Genomic DNA, 26,388 nt, shown 5'->3' with positions numbered 1-26,388 from the left:
GCTGTCTCCTTACACTACTGACATAATTAACAATGGAAACAAAAGTTGCCTTTATGCAGTCTTTGCGCAGATTAAATTCTGGGGCCATGTTAGCACACCATTTTAACGACCAGCTACTTCCTCACCATTCCCAAGCAGAAATTGTCCCATGCCCATATCTCCAACTGGATACAAATTCCAGAAAGGCACAAAAAGGTCACTTGGAGTGTAACAAGTTTTTCCCCCATCTTCTTCTTGCCACGCTGGAGGGTAACAGGAAAACTGCAAGGGTGGTTGGGGGGGGGGAGAGAAGAGGTACACACAGTTCCATAGAGGATTCTGTGCATACAGGACTTCATTTGCCTAGTACCCAGGAAAATATGCGTACTCGCAAGACTTCAGCTTTCTGGAGGTTAGGAACGGAATGTCCTTAGCTGCAACCCTTGATGCCCATTGCAAGCAAACATTTCAGAAAAATATTCAGACAAAACATTCTGGATTGAACAGAATGAGCTGAAGGGGAAAATATTTTTTTTCTTCTTCCTCAGAAGTTATCACTGCATTCTTGGTCCTTAAGTAACAGTTACTATTTTAGTCTTCCCTTTTACATGTTCTCTTCCTGTTCTCCTCCACCCCTCCTTCAATTAAGCGTGTCTCTTAGCAACAAGTTTAGGAGCTATAGGAATCCACTTCGACCTTTTCAGTTTCAAGGCCCCAAACCTTCTTTTGTATTATCTCAAATTGGGCCAAGGGTTCATGGTTTTCCCCTTCTCCCAAATTCTCTCCAGCTGCTGGAAACTAAATGGGGTGTAATTTTCAACCCCAAAGATTCCACAGCCTCATTTTGTTTGCACAACCATGGTGGCACAGGAAAAAATATCATGATAGTTGCTTGTGGCCTCCATGCATGTTAGTGCTGCATCTGAATAGTCCCTTAGAGGAGTGGCTGGTGCTACCATCTAGCATTAACTGGGTCCTGTGTCTAAAAATTGGAACATTTGTCCGGTATCTGCCCACGATGATGTTTTGGTTGACACTGATAGTTGTCAGTGGTTGGTGAATGTTTGGAATGGTCTCATCTGTGTAAAACTCCCCACACATAGAAAACAAGCCTTTTTGGCGGGGCAGGGTGGGGAAGTTGAGCTATCTCTCTGACTTTCAGCATTTCTGCATGCATGCATGGGGTTTTTTTTGGCTTTTCATACGAGACAACAATTCTGCCTAACTGCCTGAGACCTGCAACCTTTGTAAAGCCTCATTTAGCGTGCTTCAACACTGTTGCCATATTTGGGTGGGATTCAGGTTACACTATTAATGTTGACTTGGGGCTCCTGTGCAACAAACCTCTGACCCCACCCCACCCCACCGATTGGATTTTAATGATAAGGAAAGTGGCAAGAAGCACTGGAAAGTTGGAATAAGATTTGCTTTGCTTAACCTCTTCACAAACAAATCAGAATAAATGCTCCATAAACAGCCAATGTCTAACATGACTGCAAACCTTGTGCAAACAAATCAGGATGAATGCTCAATAATGAACAGGTCATCTGGATCCAACTTTCGTTTCAGTCCTCTTTCTAGAAGTCTATGAATCTATTTAAAAAGGAAACTGCTTCTTGAGGCAACATAAGCAGTTTTGAGCGGGGGCAGGGGGGACTTTCAGCTGCAAATTTACTTGCAAACTTGCTCGCTTCCCTCATTTTTTCCCATCCTAAGAATCAAATCAGTGTAGGTTGTTTTTAGAAGAGAATCCAACTTGTTTTTCAGCTCTCACCCTTTCTAAGTTCATACATCATTACTCAAGAGCTGGCTCGAGTCTGTCCTTTTTAAGGAAAGCACACGCAGAGGAATGCAGTACGTTAAGTGTTCTCTTGCTGTAATATGCATTTTGCAGTGTTTTTAAAAAATGACATTCAAATTGCATTAATCACAGGCCACTAAAATAAGCTTATCAGCTGCTTCCCTCCAACTCACTGTGCGCAGACTCCATCCAGAACAAATTGTTCACTCCTGAACCACTCTCACAAAAATGGAGTTGGCAGTAGGGCTGGGCACACACGCCTCCATTCTGAAATGGATCTGGGCCCCAAAAACAGTTGTGGGGTGGGGGAGAAAGCCCTAATGTTTTGTTCAAGTTTTAAACCCTAACCAAAAGGGGGCAAGGGAGAAAGGAGGCACTTTGTCTGCCCCCTCTCCCTCTGACCCCACTGCAAGCCTCTTGGGATGTTGCTTGCCAGCACATTCCCCGCAGGGAACATACTGGTGAAGGAGACCCCCGCAGCCAGCAGGACTGAGCCCTCTGCCCACTGGGATTTAACCAAATCTGGTGCATGTTCCTAGTTTGCAGTGTCCACTCTAGGCTTGGCTGATGTATCAATACATCACGCTGGACCAGTATGAGAGCCAGAGCACGATGGCTGCTTCACCCAGTGGTATTTCGTGGGTGAAGCATCTGCCACTCCTGAGTACCTCTTCTCCTGTAAACACATTTTAACAAGGGTGTGGGGGGAGGTCTTTGGGATCAGGGCTTCTGTTGGGTGCAGACTGGGGGATTCAGATGCTGGTTTGGGCCCCCAGTTGCCTAACCCCCCTGTAAAGGAATACTGGATTATCTAAGGGCAAAGTACCGTCCCACACCCTAATTACCCAAACTTCCAGCATGTCTGCCTGCAGCACTGGCATAATAAGTGATAGTGTATTTGGGGCCACCTCACTGTAGACATTTAAAAGCTGTTACCGGGATTGCAAGTGGGCTGATTTTCTTATTTTACAGGGCTCTAGTACAGAACGTCTCAAATCACCTTCCCAGACACGGTTGCCTGCCTACACACAGCAGTATATGAGATTGGGGTCAGGTAGGCACAGGTTTGGACACACTCCCACATGAAATGCAATCAAAGATGTTGTGAAAGCTAGACCCACCCACCCCTCAGTGTCTTAAACGGTTTCCCTGGTTTCCTTTTAACATATGGAAACCTATTCAAAACGTTAGGGACGCTGCGTGTGCCAACCTTTTCAGAGAAGTGTCTCACTCCAGACTGTGTGTGGGAGGGCTCAGCTGTAAAGTATTCCCCACATAAAAGCCTCTCTGCACATTGGAAGTTAACACATTTAGGAAAAGACATTGAATTTTGGGGTGCTTTCCAGGCATTGCTCCCTACCAAGCATTCTGAGCAGGCGCAACTCCAAGAACAGATTGCACCCAATTTATATTTGGTATAATTGACTTTCTTTCAAGGAGCTCAGTGCGGAATTTCTGCTTCACAACAACAGTGCCAGGAAGGTTTCGCTAAGGATATTGGACTTGCCCCTGCACAACCCCACAAGTTTCAGAGCCAAATGGGAATTGGAACCCAAGTTTCTCGTATCTAACCCAACATTCTGGCTCATAAACTTGTGACTATTTGCATGGAGGCTGTCCCCCCCCCCCCTGCGGAAGTGTTTAGTCCTGGTTTTCCCCAGGTATTTCCCCATCTTCTGAACACTGGGGAAATGCCACATAGGCCTCTGTAGTTTCTTGTTTTGCAAACCTTTTGTCCATGAGAAACAAAACACGTTGGTCTCAAATGCAGAACCACTCCCAGAGACAGTGAAACCTCTGGCCTACACAAACAGTAATTGAGGCTGAAAAATTGTTACTAGACTAGACTTGTGCTATTTTAGACTGCAGGTGATAATAAGGGACGGAGTATGTTTGAATGGTTTCTCCCACAACACACATACACATACACTGCACATTAGACACTAACCTGTAGAAGCAAAGGTTAGGCTAGAATCATTCTCCCAGATGTGCAAGATCTCTTGCGGCATTATGAAGAAAACAGTGCAAACATATGGCAGGAGAGCAGCAGGTGGAAGTATATTAGAACAGCGTAGCCGCTTTGACCATTTTTCTCACCTAACAACTTGTGGAAGGTAACTCTCTGCAAGAAGGAGTCTTTTATATCAACAGAAACCCCCTGCATTTCTTAGAATGAAATATTCCTTCCAAACCTAGTAATATGGGTTGTGTTTGTTTGGGATTTATGTCTTCTGAATGTACAGTGTAAAAAATAAATTAAAAAACCCACACACAATTTGAACTTTCTCTGCAAACACGATGGCTAATAATATAAGCAAAGTTTTAAAATGTAAAGGTATTAAAATATTTTCATGGTTCCCTAGTGAACCTGGGAGTCTGATGCCTTAGACAACCTTCTTGATTGTGATAAATGGAGAAATTGGTGGCCCTGTCTGTATTGACAGCCTTTGTTATTCATGGCTCCCATCCCACAGCCTTTGAAAAGCCAGCATTCGGACTGGAGTTATCTCAGCTTTAGACAGCAATTTCCTGCTTTATGCAGACTGTTCAGAATAGAGTCCCAAACTAGAATTAGTGCAGGGGACTGAATTATAACATGCTGTCCTCAGAAGAATGTGGCCTAGCTTGTTGGAAGAAGGGTCACTGACAGGGCAGAGCTGCTTACATGTCAGATTCTTTGCACTGACACATGTAGCAAAAACTTCTGCATGACATACGCCAACACCACTGTTACCAGTTTTCTCCAGTAGAGTGCAGGGGGAATTTATTCAGTTTTCCAGGATAAACCTCTTTCAGTTCTTCCCAACTTCAAGAGTTGGAATGGAGGTGGCACAAAGCAGCAGGCAGTTGGCACGCTACCATGAAGGACTATAGCCACCCTGTCCATTTTCCCTTTCATTCCCTCCAACGTTTGAGAGATGGAAACGAGGAACAGTCTTGCAGCACCCTTATTTGCAGATCAAGGAAGAGCCTAAGGCTCTTTTCCCCCACTCAGATTTTGCTGAAGACTTTCCATCACAATGCTGCATCCATTAACTCCGCAGCAGCCTGCCTGTCTTGCCCTGGCTTCAGAAGCAGGATATAATAATAATAATTTATTGTTTATACCCCGCCCATCTGGCTGAGTTTCCCAGCCACTCTATAGCTAACCAACTACAACAATTTCCTCTTAAAAACAAACAAACGTGAGAATGTTTAATCGCTCAGCGAAACTGGTTGTGCTCATTGCATAATAGCAGCAAGAGGAAAGATGTTGATCTTTCAGTATCATAATATGTTGGTTTGGAGACAGGAGATGGGAGTGGAAATAACTGAGGCCCATGTATGTGTGGTTGCAAACATGTGCTCTAGAATCAAAATGCATCTGCCCAAGCTCTTCCCAGCTCCACCTCAGGGTTTCAAGGGCAAAACATGGGAGATATAAACAGCCTCCTGATCGTTTGTTGCTGTTTACGGAGAAGCAGCTTTGGAAGCTGCAGTTGTGAGCTGAAGAGGGGGCAGCTTAACCTTTCCTGCTCAAAATCAGTCCCACACCAAGTTGTTGTCTTGCTCCCTGGGCGAGATATATGGAGTCCCCACATCTTTTCCTCTGCAGAAAGTAAAACAGTCCCTGGAGGTTATTTCTAAGCAACCAGCAGCAGAGGAGAAAGGATTAAGTACCCCTGCCCCAGCTTTTTCTCTGCTCACACAGCTGCTCTTCAGTTTTGCGTTAAAAGTCAGAAAACTGCTCACAATATTCTTGTGAAATACTCAGTTTGGGTTTAAGTTGCACGTGCCCAGGAGCAGGCTGGAAGACAGAGGGATGAAAGGCAAGGAACTCCAGTCAACATATATGTACACGAGTAACAACGTTTTAAATAAGCACCCCCAGCATCTCCCTCAAAGGCAATTACGGACTATGGGTTGGTTCCAGACTGTTAGTTGAACCTAGGCCTCACTGGAACAGATTAGACAAGATGCGAGGCCCATTGGTTTCAGTGGGAACTAAGTTTGACTAACTTGGTGTGCGTTCCAACCTAATGTTTTACCAATGACAACCATAACACAGATACCATCTCTGATAAATTCTTGTTGGAATCCTATGCCATCACAGAGAAAGTAAATCTACTGCATACAAGAGAAACAGGGAACATCTGGCCCTCTTTGATGTTGCTGGACTTTTAGCTGCCTCATCCTTGATCTCTGGCCACTCTGTTCAGAGAACATGGAACAAGAACTCAACATGGGGGTGCTATGTTCAAGTTCATGTTCTGTAATGTTTGCTTCAATTTACATTGTGTCCTGAAATCATTGCAATGTGTGTGTGTTTTTGTCCCACCAAGCAATGATATAAAGTGAGGTGGGGGGAATGCTCGTTGTAATGTCAGGGTAGGTGTTCACTTGAACTAGAAGCTTGGGGGACACAATTCAAACTGCAGGGCCATCTTCTTTGTATATTACATCCAGTCCTTCACTTAGTACAGCTTGCCGGCAAAAGAAGGAGAACAGGGGAACAGGAAAATGTGTGAAGCGTTTATCACTTGCAAACACACAACTGTACCCTCTTGTCCTGTCACTGTCAGCTGAGTCAATAATTTGTCACAGCAAGCTTGGCTATCTTTGTGTGAGCAGACAGATTGGAGAATGAGTCTTTTTTCCTGCTTTGGTCAAAGGTTTTTGACTTATCAGAACTTGAAACTGTGCATTAAATAACAAGAATGAATTGATAACCTTCCACCAAAGAAACAGATGTCAGCTGCTATTCCCCCCCCCCAAAAAAAAGATACCAAACTTGCTTAACAAGCTTAGCTCCATTTTACAGGTGGTTCTCAAATATCAGCAAAGGAAATCAATGACATTTCTTTATTATTATTATTATTTATATCATAAGATCTCAGGACGATTCACAGAATAAAATACATGATAAAAACAAGTAAATAAGTGAAAACAAAACAAGACAATAACTCCCCCTTCCCACAGACACATTTAAATGGCTGTAGAATATTAATCAGCCAAAGGCCTAGTTGAAGGGGAACATTTTCACCTGGCACCTAAAAATATATAATGAAGGAGCCAGGCGAACCTCCCTGGGAAGAGCATTCCACAAATGGGGAGCCATTACAGAGAAGGCCCATTCTCATGTTGCCACCCTCCAGACCACACGTGGAAGGGCCTCAGATGATGGACGCAGAGTATTGCGGTCCTGAGCCATCACTTCAAACATAAAATTAAGATTTCCAAATATTATAGAAACATCCCCCCCCCACAAGTCAGCAACAAGCATCAGAAAACAGCAATGACTGTAGTGAAGCACTTAAGATAAAAATGTTCCTAAGGAGCAATCATGTGAGCTGAAATACACATGTGAGAGAGGCAACAGCCCACACTTACCCTCTCTAAATGGCAGAATCCCACACAGAAGTGGGAACATCTGCAGAGAACATTTAGAGAAGCAAGATGATGTGATTATATCCCATACCACTTCTGCTTCCACTTGGGAACATTTGTGGGTTCCTGGCCACATAGAAGCTGTAAGGGCATATATGAACTAGGCCTAAATCAAGGGGGTGGGGAACTACAGCAGTCTGGTTTTTTTTTTTAAGGTTAAAGTCATAGCATAACTGGACATAGGTCGTTTGTCTCCCAAACTAAACAGGCATTCTGAGCATCATGAAACCCAGTGCACATAGCCTTCTCCAACCTCATTTTAATGTTCTATCAGTCATGCTTCCTTCGTGCTCCACTCCCTTCTACTGTGATGAGTTCCAGACCTCTGAACATATGTTGCCCCAGCTATTGATAATTCATCTGTCCTCAAGCGAGTTTAAGATCTTAGTAATTCTTCCATAGATCATAAGTTCTGCATTAACATGATGGATTCACTCAGCTGGCATTAAAATGTAATGTATGATGGGGTTTTCTATAAAAATAAATGGTCATATATTTTGCGAATGTTAGCTGCTCATCTCTGGCAATAAGATGGAGAGAGGGGAAGAAAAGCGTTATATTCTGTTCTGCAGATTTAAGGAGATTCATCTACTTCTGTTCTAGTACTCAGCTGCTGTTAAAAGAGGTGGGAGAAAAATACACTATGTGACTGGTACACACTGTGGGCTGATACATAAAATATGTAGGATTTTCAAAGGGAACATTTCAACATTAGATTAGATTAGATTAGATTAGATAAATTTATTGTCATTGTCCGTATATACACAGTATACACAACAACGAAAATCAAACACCCAAGACCGGATTCACATACACATTTGCACGTATCTCCAACACTCTCATCCTATTCAGACATAATCTATCAAAACATACATAATCCAGAATATAACACAACCTATTAGAAGCATAGCATAACCTAAAACCTATCTCATACCTTAACTATCTTCAAAGACTGTGGCCTAATCACAAATGCAGACTTGTATGAATCATGGATCCTGCAGCCACCACCCAAATAGTTGGCTTGACCGCCGTAGCCTTGAAGGAAAAAAAACACAAAAACCCCTACAGGATTTATTTGCGTATTATCAGACTCATGCACATTGTCTCTAGTGATTTAATTGACAGGGCACTTCCAAATGGCTGCTGTTTTCAGGTGGTATTCAATAGCATACTGGCACATTCAGGTTGTACAGTTAAAGCTGGTATGGAGATTTTGTGTGACAAAACTGCTTTCCACAAAGATTGGACTTTTGCAGTAAGGAGAATGATGGGAAAATAAATATTGGAAAGTGTGGGATAAAACTTGTTTGATGCGAAGTCAGCTAACCTCTTCACAAACAAATGAGGATGAATTCTGAATAAGCAAGTCATCTGTAAGGGGTCTTAGATAAGGTTGCCATATTTAAAAAGGTGAAAATCTGGACACAAAAGTTGTTGAGCTTTCAGCTACTTCACTGCCCGGATGTATGGCAACCCTACCTTAGATATTACGTCTCAAACAAGAAGATAAGCTGATGCTGAGGCAAGGCAGTTAAGACATGATCTACTGCCTGCCACACCATGTATTTTCAAGCATATTTTTCTTGGACAGCTAGGATTTTCCCACTGCAGTCCAAAGGCAAAAATATGAAAACAGAAACCTCTTGCATACAATAATTATATTAAAGTCTTTGCACAATAAATTCAGTTATCTTCTGCTTTCTGGCACTACAACAACTTTGAGAGAATGAATCACAGTCAGTAAAAATAAAATATCCCTTGGTGGTCTTGTGGCTTCGACCATAGGACAAGCAGGGAGAGAGAGAAATCCTTCTTCACTGACAGATGGAGAGTCAAGGGAAGCATAGAGGTTGAGGGGTCTGGAGAATGGAGAGTATTTGACCTTGTCAAGCAATCGTACTGGTACACAGTACTAGGCAATTTGGTAGAGATTGCTCACAAATTATACATGTCTATCTACTGTACTGTTGGCAAGCTGTGCTATGTTGTCTGTACGATGAAATGTTCAGATTAAATTCAGATTTGATGGTGTACGCCAGATCCTTCCAGCCTAAGTCTGCAATTCTAAGCCCATTTATAAACCCCACTGAATTCAATAGGACTTCTGAGTAGACCAGGTTAAACTGCATTGGTACTAACTACATGGTAAGTTACTTGTGGGGGAAGGGATTACTCTGGGAATCCTATGCCTGCTTAGAATTAAGTTGCCATTGATTCTTAACATTTTCACAACGATTCCAGGAACAAAGATCCATATTCCTCTTAGAAGGAAGTCCATACTCCTTACTCTAACTCTGTGCAGACTAAGAGGGAACTGTAAACACAATTTATTACACAGAACAAAGACTGCAACTCTAAGCTGGAAGTTTTGTCTTAATTACATCAAGCTTGGTTCACACATGCATGGTTCCTACTTGTTGCATGAAGTGGAGTGATCTCACACTACAGACAGAAGCAGAAAATTATTTACATTTGCAGGCCTCCTCAGGCATTAAAAATGTGTACAATGAACACATACAGAAGGGGCCAAGCATGCAGGAGGGTCTAATGAAACACACAGGTTACGGCAGTGCCACTACTACTGTGCAATCATTGTACCTGCTTTGAACACCTTGTAGTTGTTGTTATTATCATCATCATTATTTATATATCGCCTTTTGCCCAGACCAGGACTCAAATCTTACATGGCCTGCAACCAAGAAAAATCACACCATCTGTAGAAAAATGTAGTTATCTGCGTATGTAAATACGTGGTGCAGGCCTTACTTCCAAGTAAACTGTGGTTAAGATCTGCTGGTATGAATTTCTGAGAACACAGTTATATGTTAGTATGAAACTCAAAAGCTTAGTCTATTTTGGCTGCTGGTTGTCAAAATGATACCAGTTATCTGATGATTAGATTCTAACCCTGAGAAGAAGACATTCACATTCCCTTTTTTAATTCTTTTCCTTGTCTTTCCAACACAGAGGACATATATCTTTACCTTCCTACTGAGTTCCCGAGTCTTCATTCACCCCCATGAACTCCTAGCTAAAGTGGGGCAAATCTGCCTTAAACAGAAGCAGCAACTGGAGACTGGAGTCGACGCAGACAAGGTATGTGAAATACAAAGCTTTTCACTGGTTTAGAAGCAATGTATTTTTTCTTCTTCTCTCCCTGAAATCTCTACATCCTCTTGTCAAACAGGTTCTTCCAACTAACAGATACAATCTCCTAGTCACCAGCTGTACCCTTTTGCTAACCTGTTTGTTTTTGCACGTGCTGTATATACTCAGTAATACGAACTTTACTGCCAGTTGTACTTACTGGAACTGGCACAGTGTTCTTGCTGTGGGTAGGAGAACTGAATCTCATAGCTGTTTTCGTGCGCTGAGCAACCGCGTTGGCTGTTTTGCACAGCAATGCTGCCAGGGTAATTGCATTTACATCGTGATAAGCACGGCTGTGTGAGTCTTCTTTGAGACAAACACCTGTAAATTTCACCTTAGCAGCCATTACTGAAAGTACCTAGGCATCATCTGAGTCAAAGGTTAAAACCAACAAAACATTATCTGTGTGAGACTTTACAGAGACAGCCTCACGTGCAAGGTGCCTATGACTGCAGCATTCTCAGGCAATAGATTCTGGGCATGCTAATGAATGGGGTGCCACAGGGTTCTGTCTTGGGCCCGGTCTTATTCAACATCTTTATCAATGACTTGGATGATGGACTCAAGGGCATCCTGATCAAATTTGCAGATGACACCAAACTGGGAGGGGCGGCTAACACCCCAGAGGACAGGATCACACTTCAAAACGACCTTGACAGATTAGAGAACTGGGCCAAAACAAACAAGATGAATTTTAACAGGGAGAAATGTAAAGTATTGCACTTGGGCAAAAAAAAATGAGAGGCACAAATACAAGATGGGTGACACCTGGCTTGAGAGCAGTACATGTGAAAAGGATCTAGGAGTCTTGGTTGACCACAAACTTGACATGAGCCAACAGTGTGACGCGGCAGCTAAAAAAGCCAATGCAATTCTGGGCTGCATCAATAGGAGTATAGCATCTAGATCAAGGGAAGTAATAGTGCCACTGTATTCTGCTTTGGTCAGACCTCACCTGGAGTACTGTGTCCAGTTCTGGGCACCACAGTTCAAGAAGGACACTGACAAACTGGAACGTGTCCAGAGGAGGGCAACCAAAATGGTCAAATGCCTGGAAACGATGCCTTATGAGGAACGGCTAAGGGAGCTGGGCATGTTTAGCCTGGAGAAGAGGAGGTTAAGGGGTGATATGATAGCCATGTTCAAATATATAAAAGGATGTCACATAGAGGAGGGAGAAAGGTTGTTTTCTGCTGCTCCAGAGAAGCGGACACGGAGCAATGATTCCAAACTACAAGAAAGAAGATTCCACCTAAACATTAGGAAGAACTTCCTGACAGTAAGAGCTGTTTGACAGTGGAATTTGCTGCCAAGGAGTGTGGTGGAGTCTCCTTCTTTGGAGGTCTTTAAGCAGAGGCTTGACAACCATATGTCAGGAGTGCTTTGATGGTGTTTCCTGCTTGGCAGGGGGTTGGACTCGATGGCCCTTGTGGTCTCTTCCAACTCTATGATTCTATGATTCTATGATTCTAATGCTACACATGTAGGAAACACACTGCAATTTATACCTAGCAACAGCCATTAATTTATCTTATGTCAGTCTGTTGCTTAAGATCAGGAGTGGGACCTGTTAGAAAAATGGACGGGGGGTTGGGAGAGTTGCTAGACTGGGACAGCTCAGTCAGTAGAGCATGAGACTCTTACTCTCAGGCTCGTGGTTTCGAGCCCCACATTGGTCAGAATATTCCCGTATTGCAGTGGGTTAGACTACATGAACCCTCGCGGTCCCTTCCAACTCTACAATTCTCTGATTCTATGAACTAGCATTGATTATTATAACTCCCGGTTCCACTTACCATTCACTGTCCTGCCCCGCCCCTCACCAAGCCCATTGGGCACCACTGTCCCTAAACAAATAAGTTGCTTTAACAAGCCCAGCATACATATACATTGGGGCTGATCCTCATTAAACCATGTATAATGAATCAGTCCCTTGCTTTCTCCATGCTTCTGGGCATCTCCAACAGAAGAGAATGGCTAAGGATAGAAGAGTGATGCACTGGAGTCTAGACTCTAGGAGTCCTATCTCCTCTGTCCTTTCAAAAGCTTGCAAATATTTATTTTCAGGACAGTATTTGAAGTCTTTCTTGTGTCACCCTTTCATATTCCAGAGACATTAACTCTTACATAGTAAGAGGAAATGGTTATGTATCAAGATTCTGGTTTCCTCTTCTCAAATGTTGGAGGAGACTGCATTGTTTATTGCGTCTGTTGAGCTTTCTTCAGCAGAACAGTTCTTGTTTTAATTTTGTCCATGATCTGCTAAGGAATCGTGAGTTCTGAAAAGTATTAGTGCTGCCAGTCAAAGCTTACTACTGTGCAAAATAGATGAAACACACAAACAGAGCTCTGATGCCCTGTGATAAGGTACCTGGATAAACAAACTATTAAATCAAATACCGGTTGGGTGGCGTGTGAGCAGAAACCCTGGCAAGAAGCCAGGCTTTGTGGTTATGTGCTTATACTTATCATTCCTTTATTAATGACATCACCAGCCACTAGCAAAATCTCACAGAAAATGTTCCAAGACACAAGCTGACAGATTAAACACAAACTTTAGCCCTGCTCAGATCCACTTGGGAGGCTTTTGCTGCTTTATTTGACAAGAGAGAGGGTCTCGGTGTTTTAAAATACCACGTTTTCATAAATATGTCAGAGGGCTGTTAACCCTGCCAAAAAGTAGCAAGTTAACTTTACAAGGCTATATAATAGGGAAAGGGGGGGGGGAATCAGATATTGCCCTCCTTAGGGAACTGCCAGAATGTAATTTGTAGCTAGAATCCAGAAAATTGCTGAAAAGGTAGAACTATTTAGGACCTGCATGCATGATAGCTGTCAACACTGCCCTCCCCCACCGCCAGTAAAGCAAAGGAGGGCTGTTTCCACTGCCCAAATTTTCCACTGGGTATGTGTGAAATATAGCAAAAATATTATTATTATTATTATTATTATTATTATTATTATTATTATTATTACCCACTCTCTTCTCTTTGAACAGCTCAGTTTGATTTATTGCAGTGTTTCTCAAACTTGGGTCTCCAGCTGTTTATAAACTACAATTCCCATCATCACTGACCACTGTGGTCCTGCTGGCTAGGGATGATGGGAGTTGTAGTCCAAAAACAGCTGGAGACCCAAAGTTTGGGAAACACTGATTTATTGTGAAACTAACAAGCATCTCAACTAGGGATGGGGAGGACTGATACTTTCCCAGAAGAACTAATTGCCTAAAAGGTGTGGGGGGGGAGCCTGTGACCTTTCAGATCCCATCTACAGCTGCCACCACCCCTGGCCATTATGGGCCCTGCTGGTTGGAGATGATGGGAGATGAGAGTCCAGCAATGTCTGGAAGTCCACATGTTCCCCTTCCCTAAACGCTTCACTGTATCTTGAATTTCTTTTTTTTTTAATATAGAATATTTATTAAAGTTTTCAAAAAATAATACAATGTAAAATAAAAAGAAAAAATAACAAAAATACAAAAATAAAAACAGTTAAAAACACACAGAATTTCCATTACTTATTTTCTTTTAACTTATTTTCCAGACCTCCTCATACCTCCCTTTCTTGTATTCCAATTCAAATTGTTAGTTCAACAAATCCTCACCATTGGTTTATACTTATTTCTGAACCTTATTTTTCATATCTCTTAAGCATTACAGCTGGAAACCACTTAATTTCTGTCCAACATCATCCTAACATTCATTAATTTTACAATATTTCTGCAAGTAGTCTCTGAACTTCTTCCAATCTTCTTCCGCCGACTCTTCTCCCTGGTTGTATCTTGAATTTCTTCACCCTTTTTGTGGGGAGAGGAATTGGGGGAACCATTTCTCCAGATTTCTTTCAGGAGGAGGAGTTCTCCAACTATTCCTTGTAGGCGTGGCTCATCATTAGCACAGCTTCTTTGTCGCTTCCCCCCAAATATTTTTTGTTGCTGATGCTGCAGATGCAGCAACTGTGCTGGCAGCTTGGCCATCAATTTGCCTCCCACCCAAAGCCCAGCACTGCTCAAGGGTGGTTGGAGAGGGAAATGGTGGTCAACATGATAAATGGCAGAGAATTTTGCAAAATGGACTTCTTTGCGGGGGGGAGAGAAATATCTTGATCATTTTCTTAGAAAAATGTGTATTCTGAGAAATTTTGGCTCAGTTCTAGTTTTCTTTCCATCATCAAGTGCACAGTAATCAAGCACAGTGAAATTAAAGGATATATATTCACATGTGAACTTGGTCTTTGGAATTTTAGAAGTAGGCAGAGAGGGTGATTGGCCATTATCCTGCTACCAACCCTTCAGAGACTGCTGCTTAAGTCCTCTGTTTCTCCTTCCACACATCACTCTTTCCTTGTTAACCTTGGGGACAAATGTTAAAACACAGAGTCTAGCCCAGGAACTGCCAGTTTCCAGTTTCTGCCCTAGGGCCTGCATCTGCTGGGTGGTAGAACAGTTATTCCTTGCAGTTCTTAAACAACCCTTTTCTAGAATTCCTATGTAATCTGGTTAGACATTAATATCGCAAGCAAGTGACTAAGTCTCCAGCAGACTGTCTTTGGTGAGTTGTTAAGAATCAATAAAGAGCTGCTGGGTTATTTTTCTTAAAACAAAGAACAAAAAAAACCAAAGCCTGAAATACTGGAGCCTAAGGATCACGTTCTTTATGTTAAGCAATCGCAAGGCATTTTCTTCTTTCTCCGAAAAGGGAACCTGTCTGCTTGACATCCCCTAGAGCTCTGTAAATTCCCAGGCAAGGGTGGAAATCACGGAAGGAATAACCCTTCCCTTGCTTGCTTGAAGTGGCCGTGGGTGGGGAGAAACTTAAAGCAACTGGCTAGAATGACAAACAAAGGAAATGGTTGCTCCCCCAAACTTTGCTGAGAGCATTATTTCTGCTCCTTCTCACAGCAAAACTTAAATCATTTTCTCTCGCTGAGAACTTTAATTAAATGTCATTGGCTAATATACCCAAGCAGGGTGAATAAAAGGTACAACAACAGAGCTATTAGGAGAAATGAATAAGATGCCCTGGGACCAAGGAGTATTTAGGAAGTCCCCACCCTCCAAAGCCTGGATGAAGCTCAAATGACTCAGTAATGAAGGAAATCTAAATTTCCATCTCCCTCCAAAAAATGCTCCATTGGAATTTGCTGATGCTAGACTCCAACCAATATGTAATGAAACTAGAAGAATGATCTTGCCTCATAACACCTGATTACAACGTAGAAAGATGTGCATGTTCCTTGTACAGTGGTACCTCAGGTTAAATACGCTTCAGGTTACAGACTCTGCTAACCCAGAAATAGTGCTTCAGGTTAAAAACTTTGCTTCAGGATAAGAACAGAAATCGTGCTCCAGTGGTGCGGCGGCAGCAGGAGGCCCCATTAGCTAAAGTGGTGCTTCAGGTTAAGAACAGTTTCAGGTTAGGAACGGACCTCTTGAATGAATTAAGTACTTAATCCGAGGTACCACTGTATAGTAAATGCACTGGATTTTGGGAAGTGCTGGAAATGACACTTGGTCCAATTCAAGGTGCCCAATGGCCATTTGCTGCAGGAATCACCACCTATCTTAAATATTTACATTGGATTTAGGAACGAGTTAGACCGATGGTCTATACAGCTCAGTAACTGGCAGCAGCAATCAAAGGTGTTAGGCAGAAGTCTTTCATAAGCCCTACCTGGAGATACCAGGTTGAATCCAAGATCTTTTACATGTCACAAATATGTTCTGCCACTGACCTCTGTCCCTTCCCACTTTGCAAGCTTGTTCTAAGTGCTGGTTTTGATTTTCAGAGCCCCAAAAGCCCTGGGCCCTCAGTATCTGAAGAAGCACCTCAGCACTTTATTCCTTCATATTCATTATGATATTCAGAAGCAGCTCTGCTTAGGGCAATCTTTGCAAACCTGGAGTGCTTTCTCGTTGTAACTCTCCCTGAGAAACCCACCTGGCAAAACCTTCTTTTGTTTTGGTTTTTTAAAAAAACAAACAGCTTTTGAGCTGCCAGAGAAGACGGTGCCTTTCCTTCACCATGCCTGCTTGTCTGTGTGTGTTTTTGGGGCGGTTTTCTATGCATTTTAAATATCATGCATCAAATTGGCATGAAACCACATTTATTTTTATGTTGATATTTTGTAAGCTGCTATGAGGACACGCAGCGCTGCGGGATGCATAAATAAATGCCACAATCCAGCCACAGTTAAAAGCGCTTTCGCTTCCTGTTGTTTTTAACGAGGAAGCTAAGCATACGCTTAAATCAACATGCTTAACTTTGACTGGCTAATGTCTAAAACAAAATAAACCCAAGGGATGCATTGTCTGTATGGAAGAAGCCGGAGACAGAGCTTTCTGACAAAATGTGCTTTCAAGCCGTAGAGCAAGCCGCTAAAACTTTGCATCAAAGGTATCCCTTAATTTTTCCTTTCTTTTATGGCTGTTGTGTATGCACTTGAGACAGCTGAAAGAACCAAGCTGCCCCCCCCCCAACTACACACCACACTGATGCAAAGCCTTGAGGATGCTGAGCTAAGCATTAGACACACCTGCTTTCTTTTTAATACTCTCTATTTGGAAGAAAGACAGAAAGGGATTTGTAAGACCAGCTGAGACTTTAGCCTAACACAACTTATTTTTCCTTTTGTTTTCATATGCCACTGTTAATGATTCAAAGATTTGGCACTTGGGGTGCCATCTGGTTACCCAGAAGTCACCGTCAAGGAAAGTCTCCTTGGCTCGTTGATTAACCACTCTTCATTCTTTCCTAGGCAAAGCTTAAGTCCTTTGCTGCCAAGATCATTCAGCTCCTGAAAGAATGGACTGAAACCTTCCCCTATGACTTCCAGGATGAAAAATCTATGAAAGAGCTGAAGGAAATTGCTCACAGGATCACACAGTGTGATGAGGTAAGGGGGGAAATGAATACACACACATGCAGGTGGAACAGACACCACCGCCACCCATCCCAACCTATAATTTGTCTTGACAGGTTGCAAATATTTGCTAGATGCGTTGAGGCATCACAACTGCTGACAATGACTTGCCTAAATGGTATTAACAGGAGCAGAGGATTTGACCCTTTCTGACTTTTCAGGGACCTCTTACTCCTCACATGTTATGTTTAGCTGACCACATCAACACTATTGAGTAACTCACAGTACTTGCTACCATTGCAACCCCCATATGGGACCAAGTCTTAGTGTAATCCTAGCAATGAGAGAGCCCAAACCACCATATCTGTGTTTCACTTCGTCCCCCTAATCTCAAGTGGTGAGCACTGAAGACATGAACCCAGAAAGGCCACTGGGGTTGGGGGAGAGGGAGGTATCAGTTGGCGTGGGGCGGTGGGGGAAGCCCGCCCCACGTGTCATTCCAGGGGGGGGTAACAAAATCCCCCCAGCTGATCATTGCCGCACTTGAGTGGATCACCGCTTCGCCAATCGGCCCCCCAGGTGAATCAACCCACCCCCGGTGCACGGCATATGCACCGCTCCGGGTTCCCGAGTGACTAGCTCCGCCGCTGCTTAGGGAAGCCCTCAGGTTTGCAGAAGAGCAAAATGTTGTGGTTTTTTTAAATTAAAACAAAAACAAGCCTAAGTGGGCATCCCTCTGCTACACCAGAAAATACAGCTAAATGAAAACTGAGTGCACTCAGTAGCCAAGGACACTAAGAATCAATTGGAATAGAAAAACAACAGTTGGAAGAGAGTGGAATGTCATGTCTGGAAGGAACAGCTGCCTAGAACCCTGAACAGAAGCACTCCTTCTAGGGAGGGAGGGTACACTGCAACATTTTATTGCAGGCTCCACTTGGATAGTGCTTGGATGTTCATCATATTCCTGTAAGGCAACTGGCCTATTATTTTTTCTTACTGCTGGTGTGATGTCAACATATTCCATTAGAATTTCCATATCTCACTGTAAAATTAGAAAGGGCTTTTCAGGCAGGTTGGCAGCCATCTGTCATGGATGCTTTAGCTGAGTTTCCTGCCTTGCAGAGGGTTGGACTAGATGACCCTTGGGGTCCCTTCCAACTCTACAGTTCTGATTCTATATAAATTGTCTGTGCATCAAGGCACAGCCTACCAAGTGGTGCTAAGGTACAAAATTCACACATGGCCTTGTGATTAAAACTGCCTGTTGCACCTTATTTTATGTTGATAAATCAAATAGATTCTGAAAACACACAGGGAGGAGGGGGATAAAAGGCTCTAACTAGATCTTTGCAGCATAATCCTAAAGTTGTTTACTCCAAAGTCTAGCTGAGTTCAGTGGTATTTGCTTCCTGAGTCTATGTCTGGTTAGGCATGTTGCCTAAGTACTATAAAGGGTAGAGCGAGAAGAATGCGGTCTTTTTGAAATGACTGTTCCAAATATATATTTGAGATTGGCCCCAGAGGTTTAAGAGTGACAGGCATGTGTCTGTTTAAAATGTTAATGGCCAAAAAGACTAGAGTGGCTCAACAACTTTGACAGCAATGCATGATGATTGGAGGTGATGCTTTGATATTAAAGGTGTTGTCAAGAGTAGCATGACAAGTTTCAGGATGTCAGCAATGTTGTTTACCTGCATTTTATTAAGCTGTCACAACCTGAAGGCAAGAGGAAATGATTAAGGCTATGTGCTGGGTTTTTAAACGGTGTGCGCATAAACACTCGTACAATCTCACACTAAAGGAAAACAATTATATTTTGTTTTATGTTCAGTTTTCATTATCTGGGTCATTTTCAAAATTGGAGGAAACACTCCTGTCTCCTCCTTGTCTCCCATTCATCAGCGAGGCTATACCTGAATCAAGAATAATAAGTTGCAAAAATAATTCACCTTGGTAAAGGTCTATGCTTCTCAGGCTGTAAAATATGCCTACAAATATCCAACAAGATCAACAATAGCATGTGAGCCAATAAAATGGGGACAGGGAGAGTGGTGTATATGTGTTTGCATACCTATGCAAAAGAACAATAAAATGCTATAAGGCCACCTGCTTGTGATGTACAATTTCTGTACATGTCTACTCAGAAGTAAGCCCCACTGGCTTCAGTGTGATTTACAACCAGGTAAGTCTACCTAGCAGAGGGACGCGGGTGGCGCTGTGGGTTAAATCACAGAGCCTAGGACTTGCCGATCAGAAGGTCGGCGGTTTGAATCCCCACGATGGGGTGAGCTCCCTTTGCTCGGTCCCAGCTCCTGCCAACCTAGCAGTTCGAAAGCACGTCAAAGTGCAAGTAGATAAATAGGAAGGTAAATGGCGTTTCCTTGCTCTGCTCTGGTTCGCCAGAAGCGGCTTAGTCATGCTGGCCACCGGAAGCTGTACGCCGGCTCCATCGGCCAATAAAGTGAGCTGAGCGCTGCAACCCCAGAGTCGGCCACGACTGGACCTAATGGTCAGGGGTCCCTTTACCTTTACCTTTAAGTGTACCTAGGATATAAGCCTGATCTAGACATATGTCTTTTCAATTGAGAGCCATGTGCAATCCTTCACATTTAAGTGGTAACAATGTGGGAACATCAAATCACCATTTGAAAAATCTGATCTTTATGAAGATTGCTCACTCACTCTTGTCAATATATCCCCAAAATGCAATATCTGAAGTATCTGTGGAAACAAAGGGGGAGTTGGTGCATGCCAGAGGCGCCAAGCTCTGCCCGACATTGGGGAGGCGGCTCTTTGCATGCGCGTGACATCACACATGTGACACTCTGCGAGGAGGCCCAGTGAGATTAACCTCTGCTGTAGGTTTAGTCACACATTAGTCTAGCCAAGGCAACTCTCTCAGCCAATGTTTCTGATGTCTAGGGCATCCTAGGGACATGGTTCTACTTGTCAGACTTTTGTGCTTATATATATATGCAGTGGTAACGTAGCAGTCAGGTAACAGCCATAAAATAAACATGCTGACATTGGGAATGTCGCTTGCCGTGGAGACTCAAGGATGACACAGAAAAGCTGCTTTTGCTGCCTGAGTAAACAAAGATGCAAGACATACCAAGGATTTCAGACATGAGCAGGGCCCAAGTGTATTGCGTAGGCAGTTCTTTAAAATCTCGGCGCAGTAAGGAATACTAAAGGAAGATCAAGCAGCCTGCATGCCTATGCAAGCAAGATGACAACATTTATCAAGGTTCATGGCCATGTGCTTGAGGTCACAATTGAGCAACAAGCCAAATTAACACCAACGTCAGCAAAGAGAGTTTATGCAGACTCTGTCAGTTGTAGCAATGTTGTCCCTGCTTATAGAGCTTGTTTCTAAGGTGAGAGGTTATTGTTCCTCTTCCGCAGGACTTTAGCAAGGCTATACATTACACAGATAACATGGAAAGCAGCCTGAATATTCTTGACTAGATGCCTCTATCAAGGAAAGGTGGGGCATCTTAATATACTCACTTCCCCTCATATTCTCCTGCATTCCTGATGTTGGAGCTGATGTTGAACTGTGCTTTGGGCTAGGAGTCACTGAGCTGGCTCTTTCCTTGATTGTTACATCCCATGTGATTTGAAACAAACCCGTCCAACTGTTAACTGAACTAGAATCATAGAGTTGTATAGTTAGAATCCTCAGGCTCATGTAGTCCAACTCCTTTCAGTGCAGGAATATGCAGCTGTCCCATGTAGGGATTAAACCTGCAACCTTGGCATTATCAGCACCACACTCTACCCAACTGAGCTATCCTAGGCTAACTAATTGCTGGCTGGCTAGCTGCCTAAGTGTACAAACTGTAAGCTGTTCTAGTAGTTCTATATGACTAGAATGGATTGGCAGTTGTAGCTTCCATTCAGGGGCATTGTTGACTCAAGTCATTTAAGTACTTAGCATCCTCCCTGTTTTGGCTGGTATCTCAAATCACCTGGCAATCCTACACAAATCGGAATGATGATACAATTCATCTGCAAGAAGCTCTCCAATCCTCCTGAGGGCTTATTCAGCACATGAACTTACTTGATGCTGAATTCTAGTATCCCAGTCAGAAATCTTTCCAGCGTAATTCTGATTAACAGAGAGACAATCTAGAATTTCCTCTGCCAGGAATAATTAACATCAGTCTGTTTTATTGATTAGGAAAATGGAACTGTGAAGAAGATCATCAGCCAGATGACGCAGAATCTACTGATGACTCTTGCGGCACGCAATCAGTACCAGGAGATCAGAGAGAAGTTCCGCCAACCCGTGACTGACAAAGGCACAATCCTTAAAACAAAGCCTCAGTCGTCACAGAAGGACATACTGAGTGTTTGCTGTGACCCACTCGTCCTTGCGCAGCAACTCACACACATTGAGCTGGTGAGTTCCTTTATCTTCCATCTACTTGAAGGTTTAGCAGGGCCAGGGCAAGCTGTTCTCCAGCCAAGCTCTGAGCTACAGCTTGAAGGTTTGGGAAAAGTGGCTTCTAGGTATAAGAGAGACCGAAGGAAGAAGGCAGCCTGGCAGTTACAGAGACAATGAACTCACTTGAGCTGGAGAGAGAAAAGACCACTTGCGACTGATCACTTTCTCACTCCTGCAACCTCTTTTAGGAGATTCATTGCATTATCAATTCCTGACTTGGAATATCTCAAGGAGGGAAAGGGAGGGGGAAGAGGAGTCACAATCAACGTCAAAAGCTCACTGTCTTCTAAATCGTTCTAATGAGTCCTTCAGCCGCTCAACCCATCCATACATGCTACCAGGACTGGTTTCAAATGTCATCTCAGAGCAAGGCTAACACACCCAGAGCCTAGGAGAGACAAATGAAAGCAGAAATCTTTCCCAAGGACCACCTATCTTAAAGGTCCAAGCACATATCTGCATTACTGTCCCCTGGTTCCCTGACCTGGAGTAAGGGATGCCAAATATTAACCTGGAAGCTCTGCTGGTGAATATGCAGCTGTGAAACCACCTGACCCACTACATTAATGGTTATTTTGCCCACCCATCACTCCTCTCTGCTGTGCTGGGCAGCTAGAATCTGCTTGCTACAGCAGAGAAGGAAAAAAGGGTGGAGAAAGGACCAATGGAGCAGCAGGGTGGGAAGACACTCTGCCACATGTCTTCTCACTGCTCTACGCCCTTACAGAATCTCCTGGTTAGCAACAAGCAATCCAAGCTGATGCATTTCAAAAATTCCTTCCTACACTTTCCATGAGCACCAACTTACACTGCATACGCACAATGCATTTAAAGCTTGTGGTCCCCCAAAAGGAATCCTGAGAACAGTCATTTAAATGTGCTGGGAATTGTAGTTCTGTGAGGGGCAAACTATAGATCCTGGGGTCTTTGGAGGGCAAGTAGTGTGCTTTAAATGGATATTCACAGCCTTAGGCACAACTAGAATCTGGTCAGGCAGTACTGAAAAATCTAGACAAAGAAAGGGGTAGCGAGAGAGAAAGCAAACTCTTAAGTATGTGTGCGACTCTGTGAAGCAGCACAAGGTGTGTCTTTTACAGGACCCAAAGCCTATTCTGTTAAACAGATGTCAATTAAGATCTGGCCCAACAGGGCTGGCTGGCTGTCACAGCTCTCTGTTCCTCATATGTGTGCTTGCAAAATTGACGGCCTTTGCTATCTTGCTGTATCTAGGAGAGGGTGAGCAACATTTACCCCGAGGACCTCATGCAAATAGTCAGCCACGTGGACTCCCTGGATAATCACAAGGTGCGTACAAAGTGTGAACGCAGTGGCAATTTGAAACAGAGCTACAGTTAACATTGTGTGCATGGCTTATAAAGGTGTTTAAAATCAAAGGCAAACTTATCTTGTTTCTGTAACAGTTTAAGTGTTATAGTTTCCCCCAAAGAATCTTGAGCATTGTAGCTTGGTAAGGGCACAGTATGGGTTAGGATTAAGATCCTTGGCCAGAAATCACTAGGCTACTATCTCCCGCCCAGAACTACAGTTTCCAGGATTTCCTAAAGAAAGCAGATGACTGTTACACCAGACTAAATCCATAGCGCAGGCCACCCTTTGCCAAGCAGGTGCCCTCTAGATATTTTGGACCACAACTCCCATCAATCACAGCCCTGTGGTGACTGGAGCTGATGTGAGTTTTGGTACACAACAACTGGTGTAGACATTCCATCAATAGCTGCCCAATCTGCCACATTTAAGTTGACACCCAGTTCCTATGGCACATACCAAGTTTTTCTACACCCGAGAATTGAATGTAAAGAAATAGGAAAATTATCACCCGCAGTATTTAGCTAGTTTCTTGAACTGTCAAACAACCAAGCTGCACTTGGATGTGGAAGAATCAAGAAAGGATAGCCAATGTGGTGCCATTCAGATGTTGCTGAACTCTCAACTCGAGCAAGCTTGGTAAATATTCAGGGATTATGAGAGCTGAAGTCCAATATCATCTGTAAGGACCATATGGCTAGCTCTGCTCTAATAGGACAGCTCCTGTTCAATAAGCTGACTGCACTGATTTCTTCGCTAGCTGAGGCTTTCAGTACATTTTAATATATTGTGCATACATATAGCATGACAGATGAAGGAGGCCTTCTTTTTTGTTCATGCTTTATGAGAATTAAGCATTGAGGATAAACAAATTGCTGGATAAGACAATAGCCCCTATCGCTGCCCCCATCCCCTTTGTCTCTTAGGTGCCCTGTGGATTTTATTCGGGTAGGAGGGAGAGAGATCCCTATTTGTGAGCTGCCACCTACACAGCTGGGAGAACATGTAAAGAGCACCTTATATAGCAGTTCTTTTCTGCAAGTTAGCAATTATGGAATTCAGAGGTCAAGGAAGTCTGCAGGGATATTGTACAAGACTGGGATCTGTCTAGACACAACAACAAGAAAAGATTAAATATCATAATTCACACCAGTACTTATTATTTTGAGCCTCTTTCCTTAAAGTCCCCAGGTAGAAAAGTGTCATATGTTGTTATTTTTTTTTCAACCTTCCTTCAAGTTTAAAAGCAATTTGAAGTTTCTCAGTTACATACAGTGAGTTGAGTACGCCCACCTTAGCTATTGTTCTCTACTAGCATATAATGTTACTGAACATGCAGTCATCTCTTAAATATGACAAAATGGGTTTTTGGATAGTGTGTATTCCCTCCCCCCCACACACACTTTTCATTCCTAAACACTTATTGAAGACAATATGCAAATCCTTACTATTTTCACAAACACCCCAGGAGGAAAAGCACGAGAAATATACACCCCTTTCTCTCTGAATGCTCTAAGTGGTTTCCCAGACAGCAGTCCAGATCAAAAATTCAGAATGATATAAAAGAGAACCAAAATTCTTACTTTTAATGGTGCACTTATAGCCAAAACAATTGGCCGTATTTGGGGTGTTCCCCTTCCATGGCCTCACCCCTTCCTTAGGGGGTGTTGTCATTGCCCAGACTGTGCATCTCACATTTGTACAGTGTGGCTGCCCACTTGTGGAATGTTCTCCCTGGGGAGTCTCACCTGGCACCATCATTACATATCCAACATTTACAGCAGTCCCATCCCCTGAAGAAGTTACCCTTGCAATATGTGAGAGGTGCACAGACCAGGTGACAAGGAAGTGACATAGGAGGCAGAGCCAGAGACTTCAGCCCTGCTCCCCGACCTCACATAGGCTGTAATCCTGTGAGGTGAGGGGGAATTGCCCATGTGGGGCACTTGATTGCTGGAAATGTCTCAAACGGGGAATACTTTTGCATCTGACAGAACTTGGGACATAACATTTCCCCGATAACAGAGGGCACTTATCTAGTAAGGAGGATACCACATGGGATGGGGGAGTTCACTTGCCCCACGTCACCATTGAATCACAGCCTGGAGAGTGTGTCTGTCTTTAAAGCATGCAAGCTGAAGTCACTTGTGTGGAGATGCATGGGTATCACTGGAAACAACCATTTTTTTGCAAGCGCTTCATACAGGCATAATTTACAACCTTTCTTTTGCAGTGCCGAGGCGACGTTACTAAGACTTACACTCTGGAGGCGTACGACAACTGGTTTAATTGCCTCAGCATGTTGGTGGCGACGGAGATTTGTAAGGCAAGTACTGACAAGGGAAATGCGCCGCCTGTGAACCGACAAGCTACTCTTCCTTCACTCTCAGCTTTTGACCCAACTCATTTCAAACTGCCTTGGCTGAAACTCTGTGTATCTTAGCCACCTCCCACCAAGTAACATCCCCTCTGGCTCAGGATGCATGTGAATGCACCCGCCCATGCAAAAATGCAATCCTTTACAGAATATTTGTTGACACTTGAAGTCAGCTTCCATTTGTATTTTTTGCACCCGTTCTCGTCCTATTCTGATTTGACTCATGCTGCGTAGCAAAAGCCCAATTCATACATTCCCCAAGCAGCATTACTGCTGCTTCACCTGGCTCCATCCCATGCGACGCTAATACTGTAGAATGTAGTGATATCCCAGGAGGCTACTTCATCACTGTACTTCCCCTTGAGTTCTAGCAGATGTGGCACTGCAAAGTCCCCTGTGACTTTCACCTCCAACACAATTCAGTGTGTCATATATTTCTGGAACTTTATGGGATGGGGGCTGTGGGAAACAGCAACCATGTTGCTCTGGAAATGTATGAACTGGACCACAGCGAGGGAACAGGAATGGGTTTGGTCATATGAACACACATCATGCCTTGTCTAAACCACTGAGCCTCTTGGGCTTGCCAATCAGAAGGTCGGCGGTTCGAATCCCTGCGGCGGGGTGAGCTCCCGTTGCTCTGTCCCAGCTTCTGCCAACCTAGCAGTTTGAAAGCATGCCAGTGCAAGTAGATAAATAGGTACCGCTGTGGGGGGGAGGTAAACGGTGTTTCCGTGCACTCAGGCTTCTGTCACAGTGTTCCGCTGCGCCAGAAGTTGTTTAGTCCTGCTGGCCACATGACCCAGAAAGCTGTCTGTGGGAAAACGCTGGCTTCCTCAGCCTGAAAGCGAGATGAGCGCTGCAACCCCATAGTCACCTTTGACTGGACTTAACCGTACAGGGGTCCTTTACCTTTAGCTTTTTACCTTTTACATCATGCCTTGTAACAAACAGTACATCTTCACTTTAGAATGTACAGTGTGTAGGTGTGGAGATGCAATAATCTTTGTG

General features: G+C 43.5%; 2 protein-coding genes across 7 annotated transcripts in view; one reads left to right on the top strand and one right to left on the bottom strand.

Annotated features, from left to right (window-relative positions):
• The window catches only part of RASGEF1A (RasGEF domain family member 1A), a 224,869-nt gene that overhangs the window by 186,810 nt on the left and 11,671 nt on the right, over positions 1-26,388 (top strand). For all 6 annotated transcript variants that reach the window (XM_079975711.1, XM_079975708.1, XM_079975712.1 and 3 more), the window contains exons 3-7: positions 10,175-10,303; positions 17,117-17,254; positions 21,408-21,629; positions 22,905-22,979; positions 25,234-25,326. In XM_079975711.1, the coding sequence (XP_079831837.1) occupies positions 10,175-10,303; positions 17,117-17,254; positions 21,408-21,629; positions 22,905-22,979; positions 25,234-25,326 (657 nt within the window). The remainder of the gene's footprint in view (positions 1-10,174; positions 10,304-17,116; positions 17,255-21,407; positions 21,630-22,904; positions 22,980-25,233; positions 25,327-26,388) is intronic.
• Positions 1-26,388, bottom strand: part of LOC307215928 (uncharacterized protein) — a 231,283-nt gene that overhangs the window by 204,563 nt on the left and 332 nt on the right. The gene's annotated exons all lie outside the window — the stretch shown is intronic.

This window comes from Podarcis cretensis, assembly GCF_951804945.1.
Source record: "Podarcis cretensis genome assembly, chromosome: 5".
Classification (NCBI taxonomy): Eukaryota; Metazoa; Chordata; class Lepidosauria; order Squamata; family Lacertidae; genus Podarcis; species Podarcis cretensis.
Note: the sequence above shows the minus strand (reverse complement) of the source record. Positions and strands in the feature narration are given on the sequence as shown.